The 17,893-nt window shown below is 42.7% G+C and overlaps 3 protein-coding genes across 3 annotated transcripts in view; all 3 read right to left on the bottom strand.

Moving 5' to 3' along the window:
• VE01_06688 (uncharacterized protein) overlaps positions 1 to 998 on the bottom strand; it is a 1,285-nt gene extending 287 nt beyond the window's left edge. The window contains exons 1-2 of the mRNA XM_059463825.1: positions 835 to 998; positions 4 to 671 (exon numbers count right to left, since the gene is read on the bottom strand). Of these exons, the coding sequence (XP_059319644.1) occupies positions 4 to 547 (544 nt within the window). The 5' untranslated portion in view covers positions 548 to 671; positions 835 to 998. The remainder of the gene's footprint in view (positions 1 to 3; positions 672 to 834) is intronic.
• A 524-nt stretch (positions 999 to 1,522) lies between these two features.
• VE01_06687 (uncharacterized protein) lies at positions 1,523 to 2,602 on the bottom strand (the record flags this gene model as incomplete). The annotated part of the gene is made up of 2 exons (XM_018276127.1): positions 1,523 to 1,899; positions 2,500 to 2,602. 2 exons carry the CDS (start codon positions 2,600 to 2,602, stop codon positions 1,523 to 1,525), a joined length of 480 nt encoding a protein of 159 aa, XP_018129703.1.
• Positions 2,603 to 9,970: 7,368 nt separating this feature from the next.
• VE01_06686 (uncharacterized protein) lies at positions 9,971 to 10,244 on the bottom strand (the record flags this gene model as incomplete). Its single annotated transcript, XM_018276126.1, has 2 exons — positions 9,971 to 10,104; positions 10,169 to 10,244. 2 exons carry the CDS (start codon positions 10,242 to 10,244, stop codon positions 9,971 to 9,973), a joined length of 210 nt encoding a protein of 69 aa, XP_018129698.1.
• Positions 10,245 to 17,893: the final 7,649 nt, after the last annotated feature.

Raw genomic sequence — 17,893 nt, 5'->3', positions numbered from 1 at the left:
AGCCTGATTGTGCTGCTAGGTAAAGTACTGTCTGACCATCCTCATCTCGCGCTTGGATATTTGCATCACGGTCAAGGAGCTTTCGAATGGCATCAGACAAGTCTAACTGTGCTGCTATCTGTAGTAGAGTTCGTCCTTCTACGCGACAAGTATTGATGAGGCCTCTGTATTCCAAGGTTTTGTCGAATTCGTTCCAGTCTTCAGTAAGCATATATGTTCTCAGGTCCGATTGGAGTACATGATGATCTTCCAGAACCTTAATCAAAAATGCTTCAAGTTCTACACCACCCCATTGCTTCGCCTTCTCTAATGGCGACTTCCCCCTAGCGTCGTGTTTTATTGTGCTTGCACCGTTAAGGACCAGTAGCCTTATTGCCGGTTTGGACTGTTTCCAAACAGCCAAATGCAAGGGCGTATCCCCATCCGCATTTGTTTCGTTGACATTGTCACCAGATTCAAGCAAGTCACTTATGCGTTCAATATCTCCCTCCCTCGCGGCGATATGTAAGCGTCGCTGTTTGTCGAGACCTTTGTTAGCCAGAAACATTTTTAAAGTAAATTTGGACTGTGTATATGACCCGATTCCAGTATTCGGCGATTGTCAGCGTATGACGAACGGTAGAAGCAGGTTGTGGCTAGGCCATTTCTAGCTGTTATTGACTTGGACTTTTCTGGAACCGAATCAGAATGTGTGCTTCCAGCTGCTAACGAACGGTACGTTATCATATCTTCCACCACATGAAAGAGGACGTAATGCAGCACTTGTAACTATGGTAGCAGCGACAGCGGGTGATTATGAGCAACGGTAACGGAGCGAACAGAAGCAAGGCTTACGTATTGGAGCAGCTACACGAGGGGAAGCCAGCTCTACAAGCGGCTATACAGCACAACGTTTATATAGTCAGGGTTTGTAGGATGACAGGAGCTGGTACAGAACTATACAGAATCAAAGCTCAGGCGGTAGAAACAATTGCAATTTTGGGTTTGGGTGTTCTACGCATACCCCGCACTTCACGACGGCAGGAATACAAGGTGGCAGATTTCAGCTTCCATACATTGGCTCGGATTAAGTATTTTCCATAACCTCCCCGCAAGGCAGATCACAACGCCGAAGCAACATAATCATGTGTATTGGTCACTGGAGCCTCGGTCTATGTTTCTATTCACAGTCGAACTTTCTTGAGCTACATAGGCTTAACAGAGTGCATTTATTTCACAATATCCGCGTTCGATTGTATATATTGGAGCGTTATACTAGAAGTAGCAAAGCCTTGCGTTAGTAATGGTGGGCGTAATATTTTATGAGTGTGTATTTGAGAGTGAGGGTTTCGGGTGCTACTGTATAACATTCAGAGCAATTGTCGATTTTAGACTCTCAAACGGCTGGTCCATGGGAAGGTAGCACTGTGCGAACATATCCTGACTTTGCGATACTTTCCATACGATCGGTCACGCGGTAGCATCCACGAGGCCGCAGTACGTTGTTCCGAGAAATTGTTTTAAGCTATAATTGTCGGATCACTTAAAAGTCGAACTCCTCATCCCCGTCCCAGCCTCCCGTCTCCACACCGCCTTTCCTCATTACCGGTTCCACAAGCACACTCACCCCCTTTACTTCACCCTTTGCCTTTCCTCTTTTAATCTCATCTCTAAAAGTGGCCATCGCTATCTCCCATATGTCCTCGTTTCTAGCCTCCATCTCAATTTCAACCTCTCGAGTTTTCAACCGCAGCACTAGCTTAATTCGCTCAATATCGTTTGGTGCGCATTTCAGCTTAGCTGCAAAGCTAGGGAGAAACTCTTGGAGAGATTTAGAGCTAAAGCGCCCCTCTTCCCAGAAACTCTGGCGTGTCTTGCCGCCGCTATGAAGCAAAATATGGAATGGGATCGGGACGCGGCCTTTAGGTTCAGTCGTCAGAGCAAATACGTGCTGTACGTGTGGTGGTAATTAGGACTCAGTTGGCGGTAGTGCTGCTGTATCTGTCTAGAGAGGCGCTAGAGGTGGTGGTGCAGGGCTAAATTGCTGAGAAAGGGAGCTCTGCTCTGTTGCCCGTTCCATAAACCCATCGTGATCATAGGCGATGAAAATGCCATCATCTCTCTTTCTACGTTTAGTTTGCTAGCCGTCGTATTGTGTCGCACCTATACGCCGAATACGATCTTGAGACGGCTTAGGATAGTTGGCATTATTATAAGCATACTTGTTTTGTTTCCATAAAAGCTGCATCAACAAGTTCACGGTTCTAGTAATAATAGTCAGCTTTAGGTACTAAAACCCTAACTACCGAAAGACGAGAATTGCGTACTCTTCATCGGAACCCTTTAGAATGGAGTCTCCTCTTTTCCTGTTAGACTAGAATTCTTCTTCTACTACGTTAGATAAGAAGGCTTGTGCCATAATTTTCAGCTCTTCTTGTTCGAATTTCCAATTCAGAAGCTTAGTTCTAGGGCACCCGCTCCTAGTGGTGTAGTCCATCCGCCATTTGCGTGAAAAGTCACAGAGGTCGTTCTTAGCCTCTGTGCCATAAAAGCCAAGAAAGTCGCAGAGGTCGCGCGTAGAAGAGATGTTGCTTAGGAGAACTAAAGGCTTCCTTTTCGACATGATGAAGTTGTCTCGAGGGGAAAGTTGAGTCGAGTATACAAAATTAACTAGGGATTTCGCCCCCTTTTATAGCTGAGTAGCTGCTGCTACACCCATGAGCAGCTAACGCGGCACATGCAATGCTATTTTAGAACATAGAACGCTGCGTCAAAAAGAATGGCCGAGCATTTCGCCGGACTCAGCTTTAATACTCTAACTTAAGGGGCTAGGACGGATTCGTCTACACTGCAGACGCAGGCAGATTCCTCCGGAGACAAGGTCTCCTTTGAGACTACACATAATGTTCTAACGTAGAAGCACCCTAGGCCAGAGGCTGTGCCTACACACGTTTACTACGTCAAACTATCCATATGTCCAAGAGTCTCCTAAAAGGATGAATTCTCGTAGCCACGTAAGGGTTTTTAACAGGGAGCAGCTCGTCCTCACTGCAAATACTCCGTAGAGGCATAACAATGAAATCCGTTGGTCTTTCTTTCGTAAACGTCTCTATTTCTCTAGGGGCCGTGGCTTAAGAATGCATAGCCGAGGGAGCTGACTGGCTCATATCTCAAGGCATAAGGCACTCTCTGATTAAAGTCGCGTGGTCTGGGCCTTGCAACATCTCTGTTAGGAATCGGGACCGGTAGCTGCGAGATTCCAGGCTTTTAGCCTAGGAAAGCCGCTGATCCCTACTGTAGAGTCGGCCGTCCTATGATCCTCACTAGGGCAAGTAAGAACTCTACACGCCGGTAAGGGGCCATAAATATTACGTAGATCCATTAGAATAGATATGACAATTAATTGAATTACTGTAATACTGCGCTATATACTATGATACTGCTCTTTCCCCGTGATAGGCCTAACATATTTCGTCTGATTTATTAAATCTTTTCGTTATAGTACTGAATAAGAACCATCCGCTGCCGAAATTTTCCTCACCTCTGCAATACTCCACTCTGTCCCTGTATCATCTTCCATATCCATAAACAACGCATACGTATCACCATATGTACTCAACTCCGCCCTTTCCCTCCGATCTGTCTAAAAATTCCACAGACTACTTAACGGCAACGCATTACGGATGCTCCACGTCCCATCTAGCAATCTCTGAACATTCCACTGCTGCCCTATTACTGTATCATCTGCCTTCGCCATAAGCGGATTTATTAGATCCGACGGGTCTAGGGAAAGCCGCATATTCTCCCTAAGATACTGACACGCAAACCAGTACTAGTTATTTGTGTCAGTATTAGGGATCCTTTTGATTTGCTAGTATTGCATGCTGTTGTTGCTAGTAATAGTCATGTTAAGTTGGCGCAAGAGAGTTCCGTTCTCTTTCCCGACAGTAACAGAGTACCCAGTACTAAGATAATTGTTTAAGAGGCGGTAAAATGTATCATCTGCAAATGCTACTATAGCGCCTGTATTAACAGAAGTAGTAGTTGTAGAAGTAGTAGTTGTAGAAGTAGTAGTCGAAGTAGTAGTAGTCGAAGAAGTGGTAGTCGAACTTGTCTTAGTTAGCCAGATTTAAAGGCATGTAAATGTGTTTAAATTAGCACATCCAGCTGTTATATATTAGCTTTAAGCTATTTCGTTTTTCTCAAACCCTTACCTAGTGAATCTTAGGGCCCATACGAGCGCAAAAAGCGTCTACAACTGTCTAATCTAAAATCAAGTTGTTCTCTCCCTTTAAGTGGGCGACTTAGTCTGAAGCTGGAAAAGGGCGCGTTAGCATTCGCTAGTATAATCTGCCACTTATACCGCCTTGATATATCTCTAGCCTTAAACATATACCCTATACCTAAGGGATGGTTAAGCAACATTGTTATGTGCATTAGATTGGCTCTACTTACAGTTTAGTCCTGTCTAGGCTGTGAAATCGAGTGGAGAGTTAGTATCCGTTAAAGCATTATTAGCGGTTAGATTGGTGGCATTTAAGCACGAATTAGTAGCGAGAGGGTTAACAGCTAAGCTTATAGCAACGCAAGCAGAGACTGTAACTAGGTATAATACATTCAACTTCATGATGTAAACCAAACCGAGATCTATAGTATTATCTGATGACTGTGATTGAAAGTAACAAGAAGAGTATAATGTAGACAGATAACCGCGAAATTTAGGCAACCGATGAGCACATTCCGATGGGCACTAAAATTACGATGGTCATCAACATCGTGATGGCCATCACGTCTCGGTTGGTTACACTTTGCTACAGGTGATCGAAGCATATGAACTGCAGCTGGGTTTTAGTCGCCCCTCCCCGGCATCAAAGCGGAGGCGGTTCCTGAGAAAATTTGCAACTAGATGTGGTTGTAGTAGAGCAGTTGACCTAGAGTGCAAGCCGAGGGGTATGGCCTGGCTAGGCGAGAAAATGGAGCTTTTGAAGATGTGAATAGAGGAGGTGCTTTCCTAGGATGTTATATATTATTATATAGATATAAAAGCGCATATCATCTAGGAATTTATTACTAGTATGTATTGCACGGAGATTGTTTCCTAGCTACTCATCTATACTCTATGCTCTGCCTAGTTGGGCTAGAGTCGAATGCACCAAAATGAACCCTCCTTCAAAGTAGTACATCCAGCTGTTATATATTAATTTTAAGCTATTTTACTCTCTTAATTCTCTTACCTAGTGAATCTTAGGGCTAATATGAGCGCAAAAAGAGCCCATAGAGATTTGATCCTAAGATCTGACTAAAATCAAGTTGCTCTCTATCCTTAAGAGGGCGACTAAGTCTGAAGCTAGAAAAGGGTGGTTTAAGTTCAGATAGCCAAATCTGAAACCAATATGCATTTGATATATTTTCTATCAAATGCATATTCCCTATACCTCAGGGATAGTTAACAGGACATTCTTCTATACATTAGATTAGTTCTTCTTACAGCTTAGTCCCGTCCAGATTTTGATATCAAGTGGAGAGTCGGAATTAGTTGAATAGGTCGCATTTATCCAAGGGTTAGTAAGAGAATTAACAGCTGAACTTGCAGCAAGGCCAGTAGATACGAAAGCTAGGCATAGTACATTCATCTGCATGATGAAAATAATACAGTGCCGACGACTGCCAGCAAGAACAGGGACGTACAGCCAACAGTTATATGTGTTGCGTAAGCGAAGGCCATCAACATGATGGCAGCTACTAAGTCTCGGCAGGTTTAAGAACCAGCATGCCGTTTTTAAGAACGCTAACTGATCATATAAACTGAAATGTCTTTCAAATGACACTTTACTATACTATGCTCATTTATGCTCATCATGTCAAACTTAATATTCTAAGGGAGGCATAACAGTGTCTAGGATGCAATTTTTCAAAATGAGTCTTAGACATCAATTGTTCGATGCCACGGCCTCAATCCTATACTACTTAGCTAGGACTTGCACTCCATTTACGACATGGACGATACATTAGAGAACCAGTCTGTATATATACTACTTATGACAGGAGATAAAAGTAGCGACATTCGCTCCCATAGTCAGATTTTCATTGACTCTCTAAGACCTCACACGTACAACAAGACAACCAAGGAGGTACTATTCACAAACTCGAGAGTTATTTTAAACATCTATGACGCTGTCAGCAACGTCAGCACAAACTTCGTAGACTAGAGAAAATTATTCTCATGCCTAGACGAGAGCTTGCGCTCGGCATATCTCTACTAACTAGACCATCATCATGCACTTCGACCACTACGTATTGAAGACACTACCAGCGCTAGGGTAAAAATTGCAGATGTAACTATTAAGTTACTCACATTGCGTCTAACTAGAAAAATACCTAATGAACTTAAAAAGCTTGGTTCTAAGTCATACTTCAGCACTGATGGACGTAGAGGTAGTCGGATGGGGGACATACTTGAAGAAACAACCGCGTAGATGAGAGAAAACTACCTTTAGTAGAGGGTACCTATTACTAGTTAGCCGCACCGCCTTCCTCGAATTGTTGAAGAATAATGTAGTGGATCTGATTTTAAAAAGGAAGAATGAACGGATTACCTTAGCGGCAACTAAAAGTAATTGCTTAGAACTACAAGTCAACGTCACTCTTTCGTCACCATATATAAGAATAGTCAACGTTATAAATTCTTGCTATAGTCTTAATATTACATGCCTTCACGGTCGTTCTAGCCTTCTCACATATATCTCATTAAATCTTCAGCGCATCTGCTTCGTGTAACCTAACCTCTTAGATAGATTTGTGCAACTAGGCTATACCATCGCTACTAAGAAGCTTCCTCTAAGATATTGAAAATGACGGAAGCTCCTAAGGATATCTCTAGAAGGATATTTCATTTCAAGCCTCCACATGAATTGAGTCTGCATGCAAGACTAGAAAATAACCCTAATCGGATGTATTAGATGCACCTTGTTATCGTCTTAGGGGAATTCTTGTATGGAAAAGTTAATGTTGTCACCATTACATCCCACATCGACAAGAGCCTTAATAATCGAGTTTACGTACCGATCCGTGCACCCCACTAGGTTCTCAGCGACGACCGCCCTCAACTACGCTTTGCCAGCGACTATCTAGGTGCGTTACCTTGTGTAGTGACGGAGTGCATCGAACTTCCGAAGCCTTAGAGTTACGTAAGGCTAGACTCTAGGAGAGAAGTCTTATTTAAGACTCTGTACGAGTTTCATAGAGAGAATGGATCTCACTACCCTCGCCTATCAACGAAGTCTAGGAAGCTGCTTCGATCGCTTATCACTAATGCTAAAAGAGGATTTATATCCCAGAGTGACTAGGCGAGCAGGGACATACAAGAAACACCATCTCTTGCACTGTCGGCCTACATAGACATTTATCGACGTGTTAAGCAGGTCACAAAGGAGAAGGACATACTTTGTAACTTGCAAAACAAGGATCACCGCCTTACACCCGTAGTTACTGAATACCTTAAAGGGGATTAGTTGCACCAAGAGAAAGAACTGAGCAAAATACTTGTGCAGCAAGAAAAGATGGTTTATTGTGCAGTGCACAATCTTATGGATAAGAAAGAACATGGTGGTAAGGGGGGACAGTCTATTACATTCTAGCTACTGATGCATAAACCACCCGAGTGATAACCTCTACTTGCTACAAGGGTAAGTTGGCTACAAGGGTATCTATAGAGTACTAACATCATAGTGCACAGGTCGAGTGAAGCCCCAGCTAGACTAGTATCCTCGTAAACCCTGCCTAGCTCAAAACAGGTTGACTAAAGATCTAGCTAGACTAGTATCACGAGCACTGCCCGACTCGAGGCAGATTAGGGCCCTTGGTTTAAGTAGCTAGATAGTTGCCTAAATTACCTTGATATCACCAGCACCGAGAGGTTTCGAAATTTTTAGTTTGGTTATAAAATAATTAGGCATAAGGAAGGCTTAGATGAGGCTGACAACGATGATATGGAAGATGCCACGGGCTTAGATGTTAGCACTTATGCACGTAGTATAGTCAAATTAATGTCATTATGAAATAATAGCAGAAATCGCCCATAACCGTGACTTTCGCATGTTAAATTCTTGTTATCCAATTAAAGTATTTCCGTCTGCAGATAGAGCAAAGTGACCCCATTATACGACGCGATTGTTGAGCCATAAAAGTCCACGCACTTCTGACCAGCTTCTCCTAGAGTCACATATGTGACTCTAGAATATAAGCCTTGTTTATTATAAAACATAAACTACATCGGGTTACAATTTGTTGCATTAGCGTTATTTATGCTAGAGAATTGAAGACTGTTGACTTGCACCTCACCCCGATTTGTCCAATTGAGGGGTTGAACAACCCCATCTGTGTCTATAAGTGTTGCAATAGGGTGAACTTAGAGGGTTTCGTTTCTGCCGTCGCTACATTGAGGTGCTCTAAAACCAGTGAGTATGACTTGGCGACATGGGTCTGAATTTATGGTGAAATCCCTTACAACTTGACGCTTATATGGTACTAGTACTAAGTAAACCAGTATAGGAGAGACACTGCAGATTAAAACTAATGCTAAGGTAGTGATTGTAAATCTAGGTCTAAGATTAGAATAGTAGCTTAAAGTTGAAATAGCTGTTGACCCACAATGAGATCATATTAAGATGATATCGAAGAAGTTTAGCCGTTGCTCTCTTATGCCTAACATAACCTTGCTATTGTTGACAATTTAAATTTATAGTGACCTACAGAAGCATTAATGACTAAGGCCACTATAGGCCACTAGTAAATGATGGCCACTAGCAAGACGATGGCTAGTAATAAAACGAAGGCCACTAGCAAAACGATGGCACGTAACATGGACTTTCTAATGACGTAGTAGAAATATCCAGGCCAAGATAAGAGTCCGCCCCACTGTATAAAAGAATTGCCTTCTAGGATTCTCGCAACCATTGCAATATATCACTTTAGTCATGGAAGCCAAGCTTATTAAACGGAAAAATGAGAGGCTTAGGCTAAGGAAAAGAACCCTTTTTCGCAGAGGTTATGAGTTAGCAAAGCTATGTAATGTTGATGTAGCTGTCGTTGTATTTCAGCGTGGTCAGTACCACATTTATAAATCTATCGAGAGAGATGATTGGCCACCATCTATGGCGGATATAGTAAGTCAAGCTAAACTATATCATTATGCATGGCTAAATCTGTTAAAATATAGCAAGACACCCACCGCTTTAATATGGTGTCACCACACAACTTTAAACAGCACGCGACAGGAGAGGTGAAATTGGTGTTAGATCTAACCACAAAGTGATTTAGTTTATGATCAACAATTAAATACACTATTAATACCATAATTACCTGCGTTAGCTTGCCTGCAAACATTTGGTGCGATAAAAATATAACTAATGCCGATGCGAAGCTCAAAATGTGATATTCTATTGCTATCCCGAACTAGACTTAATCTGAGGAGCAATAGCCTCTAGTTAAGCATAGCTAATAAAAGGGATCAGAATGGTTAGCGACAAGCTTTTCAAAAACGTATTCTATTCTTTATCAGCTTGAGTAGCTTCTCACAGGTTAGGTAGTATGTTACCATTTTTATATTACTTAAAGAGCAGTGGGAGGTAATCTCTAAGAAGTTTATAAGCTCTGCCGACTAAAGAATTGGAAGATTTAGCACGAGTTTGCCGCCTTCTTGTATATGTTTTAGGATAACGCCCTTCTGTATCATTTCAAGTACGAGCAGCCTAAGCCCGCGGGTAGGAGTGAATCCGGTTTCTTAGCAGGATTCAATATAGGCTGTAAGTATAAGCATAGGGGATATACGAAAAGTACTAGACCCTACCTATTTTGACAATACCATCAGATTGAAGTAGGACTTTAGAACTATCTAAACTTTTATGAGAGAACCTGTGCCTAGATAGATATAACATGCCCTCGAAGACCTGTATAATCAGCACGGCATATATAGCGGCTATGAGTAATATACCTAACTGCAAACTTTAGAGACATGAGTTTTCTCGAAATCATACGGAATAGCGATAGTCTGCCTTAGAGAGACTTGTGCATATTCGGAAACCAGCATCGTTTTCCCGTCGTACTTATAACACCCTATGAAGACAACTAGGTTTAAGTGTCGAAATTTGATTACTTGATCAAGTTCAAGGAGCTTTCTAGTCTCCTTTACCGTCACCATCGCCGTCGGTATTGACTTGGTGCAGGCCACTTGCACGAGACTTCCCCGTCTCATCCTTCGCAAACATGTGTACTTAAGCCATGGATTCTCGTGCCAGACTATAGGTAATGAATAAAGCCCCACCTAATCTATGACAATAGATTGACGAGGAGTCGCATTGCCGGTGTTTACTAAGAGAGGTATATGTGGAACCGTTAGTCTTAGACTCCGCCTCTCTAGAGCCGGCTCTTCTAGCTTTGCGCCCATCAAGAGAGTAAAGTCATAATCAAGACTTCTAGGAAAACGAGTTCCTCTATTGCTAGACTTTTCTCCGTCTTGCAGATTATTATTAGGTGTTTGTGGTTGTCGGAGCCTTTCAGATCCAACCCCCGGAAAACGAGTTAACCGTCGCGATTCTAGGGATTTAGTTGACATTATGATCTCGATTCTAAAGACCACTGTCTTTAAAGAATCTAAGTATAAATTCGTGCAGTACTTTTGTATGTAAATAAAGGATTTTAATTATGGCCCTTACAATTGAGGGGGCCACCAGAAGCAGGCACCCTAGCTAAGGCAGGAGGGACAAACGACGAATACCCATGACCCGCAAAGATGGCAAGATCAAACAACATCCTTTAAGGTGACAATAAGAATACAAAACTCCACGTTTCTAATGACGCCTAACGATTCGGTAAGAAATGGCCCTAGATTGGAGCTTCTAGCATCGTTAGAGCAGCAGTTTGTTAAGAGCAAGACACTTCACCTAAAGGGAAAAGCACGAGTGCACCTGTCGCAACTGTCATTTCCAAACCCAATTCGCCCTATCGACCCTAAGCTCGTGAAGAATCTCAGGCGCAATTTTAAGGGTGAAGGATGCCTTTAGCAAGATAGTACCTTTAGTCTCCTAGCTGTAATAGACGATAATTCCCTCGCGCTAGCTCTAGAAGAACTAGGTGTTAGCGCCGACCGTTTCAAAGCCAACTCAATACTTTCTCTAGCAAAGTTCGAGCTCCCACACAATATACAGCTAGCGTGCCTACATGGTCAGCATAGGGTTGCTGCAGCAGATGGACTCCTCGTATCTAGGAATAAATGGTGGCTTATAGATATATACGGACAGGGCACGTGTGAGAATCACAACACTGATTATTACTAACAGCCATACGCAGGACTCGACGACAAAGCACGCCAATTGCTTAGAGAAGGTCGCACTTATTCGACTAATTATACCGATGGAGAGATATTCTGCTAAATAATCCTCTGCCGGTTCCAGAATAAACGAGAAGAAGCAGCTCGATGGCGTGCCCGAATTAGTGTCAACAAAGAAATAGACCTTAACAGATTGCTTAACCGTTAGACCATCATTAATGCCCTTAAATCTATCATACATTTCTGAGGCTACTAGAATGCCTTCCATCTTAGGTCTTTAGATATACTGCTGTTAATCAAATGCGACGAGGTCCTGCTCACTGCCTAATCGTCTATCCCATAGCTAACTTTTATTGCTAGGAAATAGCCTGTTACATCAATCTAATAAAGAATACAATAACACGCATAATAGGGGATAATTCCCTCATACATGGCGTTGATCGTGCCTCTGTGAAGAGCATCTAGCTACGAGCTCCCGCTATATGTAAGATGGACTCCTAATACATTAAGGCAGAAATGCTGTCTAGTAGATTGTTTCTAGCAATCAAGGACCCAGCTGCTCAATCTAGAATTTTACAGCAGTTACTTAGAATTAAACAGCCAATACCGAGTATTTATACGTTATTTAAGGACCTTAGGTACGTTGACCTAGCTGCTAGAGCAATGCGGGCTCTCTTGCTGAATGGTAGTAAAGAGAGTCTCCGCGTAGGCTTTCTGCCACTCTTCCGACCGGAGGGTAATAGAGGGCCTCTTAAGATCCAAGATAGTAAAACATCATATACGACGGTGTCTAGAGATCACAACTATCTGTTTGGCCTTGCATATCGTGAACTGTTCCTAGCAGCGATACGCTACTTCACCAACCCCTTAAGTGTTTCGTCTAAAAAGGATATGAACCCAATAAGGCAGACTGTCGATAGTATAAAGCGGTATCTAGGGTTTAGACTCTTAGCATTTAGCCAACGCATAGGCTTCTCTATTAAGACAGATCAAGATGCATTGATAGATCCTAGTAAGAGGCTTCTTGCAGATATGCTACACAGCCTACCAAAAGAGATCTTCAGCGTTAACGAACCCATACTAGAAGCACTCTTAGCTCTCTTCAAAGGATACCTTTCAAATTCAACTCTAGCTACTAGTGCCGTATCGAGGCCTTCTCTCACTACGCAAGGAATAGGTGAACCTCTATCTCATAGATGTGGACGTTACCGCAGTAGACCGCTAGATGATGAGGACCGCCTCCATCTCTTCATTCGTAAGATGCATGCACCTTTAAGTGAATTCCCAAAATTTAGCCATAACATTAGTTCGTTTTATGTTAAAAGATCCATATACCAGGCCTTTTTTAGGACAACTAGTATTCTAGAGACCTTAGAGCCACTCATGCCAGGCGGTAGAGGGGAAGGGATTTCCGAAACATCTATTCCTACTGCCGGTGACACAGCAATGAGGGGCGAGACAGGTGACAGAATTTTCACAAACCTTGTGCCAACTGCTACCGAGCAAGACGGAATACAGCACAGCTCTAAAGTGAACACTAGCTTTACATCGCAGCCTAAACCCACTGCATTCACTCAGAGCGAAATACCGAAGAGCTCTGAATTGAATGTTGAGTTCATATCACAAACCGGAGACATCCGCACAACGTCGATGTTTACTTGCACTAGGGTGGAGGCAAGAGCCGTGGCATACGCAAATGCTAGGTTCTCCTTAATGGATGAGCGGGGCACACATTAGTTGTAGAGTGAGTGTTTTAATGCCTTAGTTGAGACCGAGACTAGAAGGATAATGGTACTCGAACCTGCCGTAACAGGAGAGGGTGGCCCCAGGAATAACCAGGCACATGCAGCAAGGGCGACTGCGAGAAATAGACTAAGATTAAGTGAAACAGGGAATACAGATTTACCCCATAAGGCCCTCCTTACTATAGAAGAAGGACCAGAAGAGCAAATATAAATTGAACCAATTAGGTGACTTACTGTAGCAGATGCTCTTAGAAAAGTTGCCTTACATAAGACTGTTAATATAGCAGGTACCTGACTTTTTTCCAGTACCTAATCAAGCAGGTACCTGATAGTTTTCCAGTACCTAACTCTTCTCCGGTACCTAATCAAGCAGGTACCTAATAGTTTTCCGGTACCTGACTCTTCCCTAGTACCTGATTAGGCAGGTACCTAATAGTTTTCCGGTACCTGTTTACTATGCCGGGCAAAAATATGCTGACCAAGCCTGTCGAAAATAGTATAATCTTACTAAGGCACATGGCTGTATATCCAAGGGTTCCTCGTCGTGACCGGATTCGAACAGCGATGTGTCATCCTAAGCAATAGCTCTTTCTTCAGGTGCTAAATCAAGATCTCTTAGAACTCATCATGCTACGAAGCATTGAGAAAGACTAATGGAATTGTGCATATGAGCAATACAAGCACGTCGCCATTCGTATCAAATATGTACAGCACATCAGCCAGTCCTAACTTACATCAATACTCTAGTAGGGCCTAAATTTACAAGTCGATCCTTATTAAACCTAGAATTGATTGTGACGGTGAGTTGCATCGAGCGTTCTTAGAAGAAACATAATACGGCGATGAAATATCAGAGTATTACGCTTAAATAGTTTATAAAATGGGGCCGAGGTTTAGAGCTCACTGAACAGTCACAGCTCTAAGTATATATGTTTCTCAACTTGGGATTTTGCCAGCGTAGGTTTATTCTAATACGAAATTTTAATGCAATCTACAAGCGGCGCCTCTTGCTCCTCCTCATGCCTACCAGGCCGTAGGGTCGTTTTCGCGGTGTCGATCTATCTGTTAAATCCATGTGACGACGTCGATGAACGCAGCTGCAGTCCGAGTTAGATAAGGCATTGGCCTCGCTATGGTCCGCCCGACCAAACGTAGCCTTCAAATTCTGTCGCTCTTCAAACCATTTCATGGGATTAGGAAATCCGCTAATGCTTCGCCGAAATAGCCTGCTACAACACAAGAGCAGATCGACTACATCAATTAGATGCCGAACAGAGATTGTGACTTTCTTTTGAAAACGACTGCAATCCTAGCAGATATCATCAAGGCTAAGTGATCCTAAGGAAACCTCGTCATCCGTTATAAATCGAGAATAAGGGTATCTAGATGTTATGTTTTGCACTAGAGCTCGACTATTAGGGCTTCGAGATAGAATAGATCCACGACACACGTAAATAATACCCTCGCGTACTAGGGGCTCGTTAAGCTCGAAGAAGAAGGAGACTGCTTTAAAGGCCCTAGCAAGCCCATCCATGTCGCCTAGGTTGTTTCGTACCTAGTCCTAGAGGTCGGCCATCTAGTCTACCTCATCGATATTAGGCACCCTGCCTTTTAGCGGTACATTAAGGCAGAAATGCTGTCCTTTTATGTCTTTCTCCAGCCCATGCCAATGATCTTTCTAGCTATTACCGCTATCTAACGACAGTAACGACATGGAAGCTCGATAAAGCCGTGCTATCGCACCGTCCTAGAAGAGATTTCGAACGTTAGGGGCTTTAGGTGACGTTAGCTGCTCCTTAAAACCTGTACCTATAGATAAGACTATGTCGCAGTCCTCATCATTCCATATGCGTTGAACCTGCCGACGCCCTAGCCTTAAAGGGTTGTTGTACTTCAATCCACCATCTTAGAACGTGCCAAATGCCTCTAGGAATTTGGTTTTATAGTACCTTTTCAAGTCAGCTATAGTTGATTAATTTCAATTTGCGCTTACTAACCAAGGTGCCGCTGTCGTACATCATAGCCTTTTAAGAAGTCAGTAGCTGTATATTACGCAACTAAAGATACTCACGCTTCCCAAAGAAGCACTTCATCTAAAGCACTATAGGGGCGGATGTGTTTGCATTCTGTTGCTCCATTAGCAGATGCGAACAATAGGCGGGAAGTTTCTACGTGAATCCCTATAGTCACTACTTCCATTGTAGTTTGTAAAAAGACACAGCGTGGCATTAGAGATTGTAGTTGCAGTTATTACAACCTTCATGCCGGACGGTCTTAATCCTGTTAGGCCAAATAGACGGCGAAGCTAGAACTTTTCCTATAGTGCTTGTTCTAGAAGCACGGCATCGTATAGACCATCAGCAAAGTATGACGTAAGGTACCACTAACATTTTGCAATCGTAGATCGCAGAATGATCTTTTTAAAAACACGAGTTATAAACTTATGCTAGAAATGGAGACACGTCTTTGTATCCTAGTGCATTATAAAAAGGGCAGCTAGGCCAACAGCTCCTATTATGTGTTAGTTATTATAGCATCTGCTTTGAGCTAGTAGTAACCAACCTAAGCTTGTCCCTATTCCTAAATCAAAGTGGTCTTATATGGGATAATTAAGTCTAAAGGCATCTTGCATTTCATCAAAGAACGTTAGTGAAACTATTCCGCGACATCTACCTCCGTCAAAGCTAACAACTCGTGCACGGCATGTAGGAGGCATAACCCTTCCCTAAAAACAAATGTTTTCTAGGTAGATGAGGTAGGCGGTTAGGTTATAATGATACTCTAAACCCTTATCCAGCTCTCTAAAGGTGGTGAGACAAATGTCGTAAATTGTATGATAGCAGTCTAGCACATGTTCTGGCTTTCTTTAGAGGCAGTAAAGACATAGCCTAGTCGTTTTTAATACGCCCTAGTACTCACTATAACGGCATAGTGCTTGTATGCGAAGATTAACAGCCGAACGTCCAGCATTTTGCATCTCTAAGAACATTTTGTTTAGTTCTGTCTTAATGTCTCTGCAAATCAATTCACTTAATAGCTGCTAGGAAGCTGCAAAATGTCGAAACCCATGGAGTACGAGTGGACGATATAAGGTTTCGAACACATGGGATGGGTTGAATACTAACTTCTGTTAGTATGCGAGCAGTAAAATTGAGTGATACTTACAATGCATGCTAGGAGGAAAGCTATTGAATAAAATAGCTGACGAGATGAAGGGTATAGGGATGTTGTTAGGTAATTTATTCTCTAGGGACAAGCACAAGAATTCGTTGATGTGGTCTTAGAATTCGCTGTTCACCATATTTCCATCTCTTAAGGCGCGTATGAAGTTAAACGTCTCCTTAGGCGTCTTTGAAAACCTAGTCAACGCCTTCTTAAAAAATGCAGCTAAATGTATTGAAGAAAATAGAGTATGAGAATCAAGTTGAGTTTGCCGTGCAGCTATAGTCTCCTAAGCCAACAGCGACTCTAAAGCGGTAAAATCAGACTTATATGCAATGCGAGGCTTAGGTAGCCTGTTTATAACATTGAGCGAGAAGAAACAGCTGGAGAAGGTAGCGGTGGAAAAGAGCTGCGACTGAAAACGCAGGACCTCTAAGTCAAATATCTCTCCTAGCATGCAAGTGACGACTAGTACACGAGGTCGAACTGTGCTCGGCAAACTAGAAGCAGAATTGAGCTTTGCCTAGGTGGTAAGCTTTGCTACCACGCTAGGGAGACCTCCGCAATCATCTGCAAAGATGCAAATAACGTTAACAAACATTGCGAGTAGGCGAGCCTAAATAATATCCATTAGATCCTGCCGGCGAGGAGTCGCGTCTAGGTTAGTCGACTAGTCTAATGGATGACAAGTAGTCTCATGACACTTCTCTCTAGTTGAGCTTAGGTTAGTACCAGCTGTCCCATCTAGAGAGGCGTTGGCAATGAGCACGGGATATGTGTCGTCGGTAGTCTTAGGATCGAGACAGATGTTTGCAATGCCGTAATTTCAATAATTTAAGATCTGGCTTTTATGGTATATGCCACGTAGGGCAGCGGACTTAGATGCTTTTCTAACGAAGAGCAAAGTTGATGGGTATTGCTTCGAAGGACGCGGGAGTGAATTTGCTATATTTTGCAGCCGACCTAAGTGGTGTATAGAAACCGCACCTTGGTCTTGAACTAACCTAAGCCATTGAACGTGTGTATAGGGAGCCATGTCGGAGAACGTTTGTCGTCGACAAGTGACGAGTTTGGCTTGCTGCCGCCGTTTTTGTAGAAATACTCATACAACCATGGCGCTAGGCCCCTGACTTGTACAGGCCACTAGCATCAGGGGGCCTGATTTCCCACAACATGATGCAGCACATAACTAACGTTGCTTTACTTGTAGACATCATCAACCTACCGAGCAATACACCGAGGAAAGCCTAGGACTGTGAATTCGTCTAAAAACGAGGTCCCATAAGTTATTTTTAAGGTTGCAGCTGTTTCGTAGTATTATGGGCAAATCCTCAAAAGTTAATCATTCAGTTAGCGGATTTTTTACTTAGCTTATGAGGTTTAATAGCCGGAAAGAATTTTCTAAATAATTACAGGTTGGCCAAAGAATGAGGATGAGAAGGTAGAGGGGGAAAATGCGGGACCTACGACAGTCATAAGATAAATAATATTATTGTCGTTTTCAAATTGCGATTTAAACTGTGGATCAAATTACGGTTGCTAATTGTGGCTGACTTCTTACGAGAGTGGCTCCACGAACATGGCTCCACGAACATTTCCGGTATTAGTCATAAGTACACTATTCCAGATTCGGCACTAAATACATTCCGCGGGTGAACCAAAAACTGTTAAGATCACGTGG

Source organism: Pseudogymnoascus verrucosus (assembly GCF_001662655.1).
Source record: "Pseudogymnoascus verrucosus strain UAMH 10579 unplaced genomic scaffold scaffold_26, whole genome shotgun sequence".
Lineage (NCBI taxonomy): Eukaryota > Fungi > Ascomycota > Leotiomycetes > Thelebolales > Thelebolaceae > Pseudogymnoascus > Pseudogymnoascus verrucosus.
The sequence above is the reverse complement of the archived record's forward strand: the minus strand, read 5'-3'. Positions and strand labels throughout refer to the sequence as shown.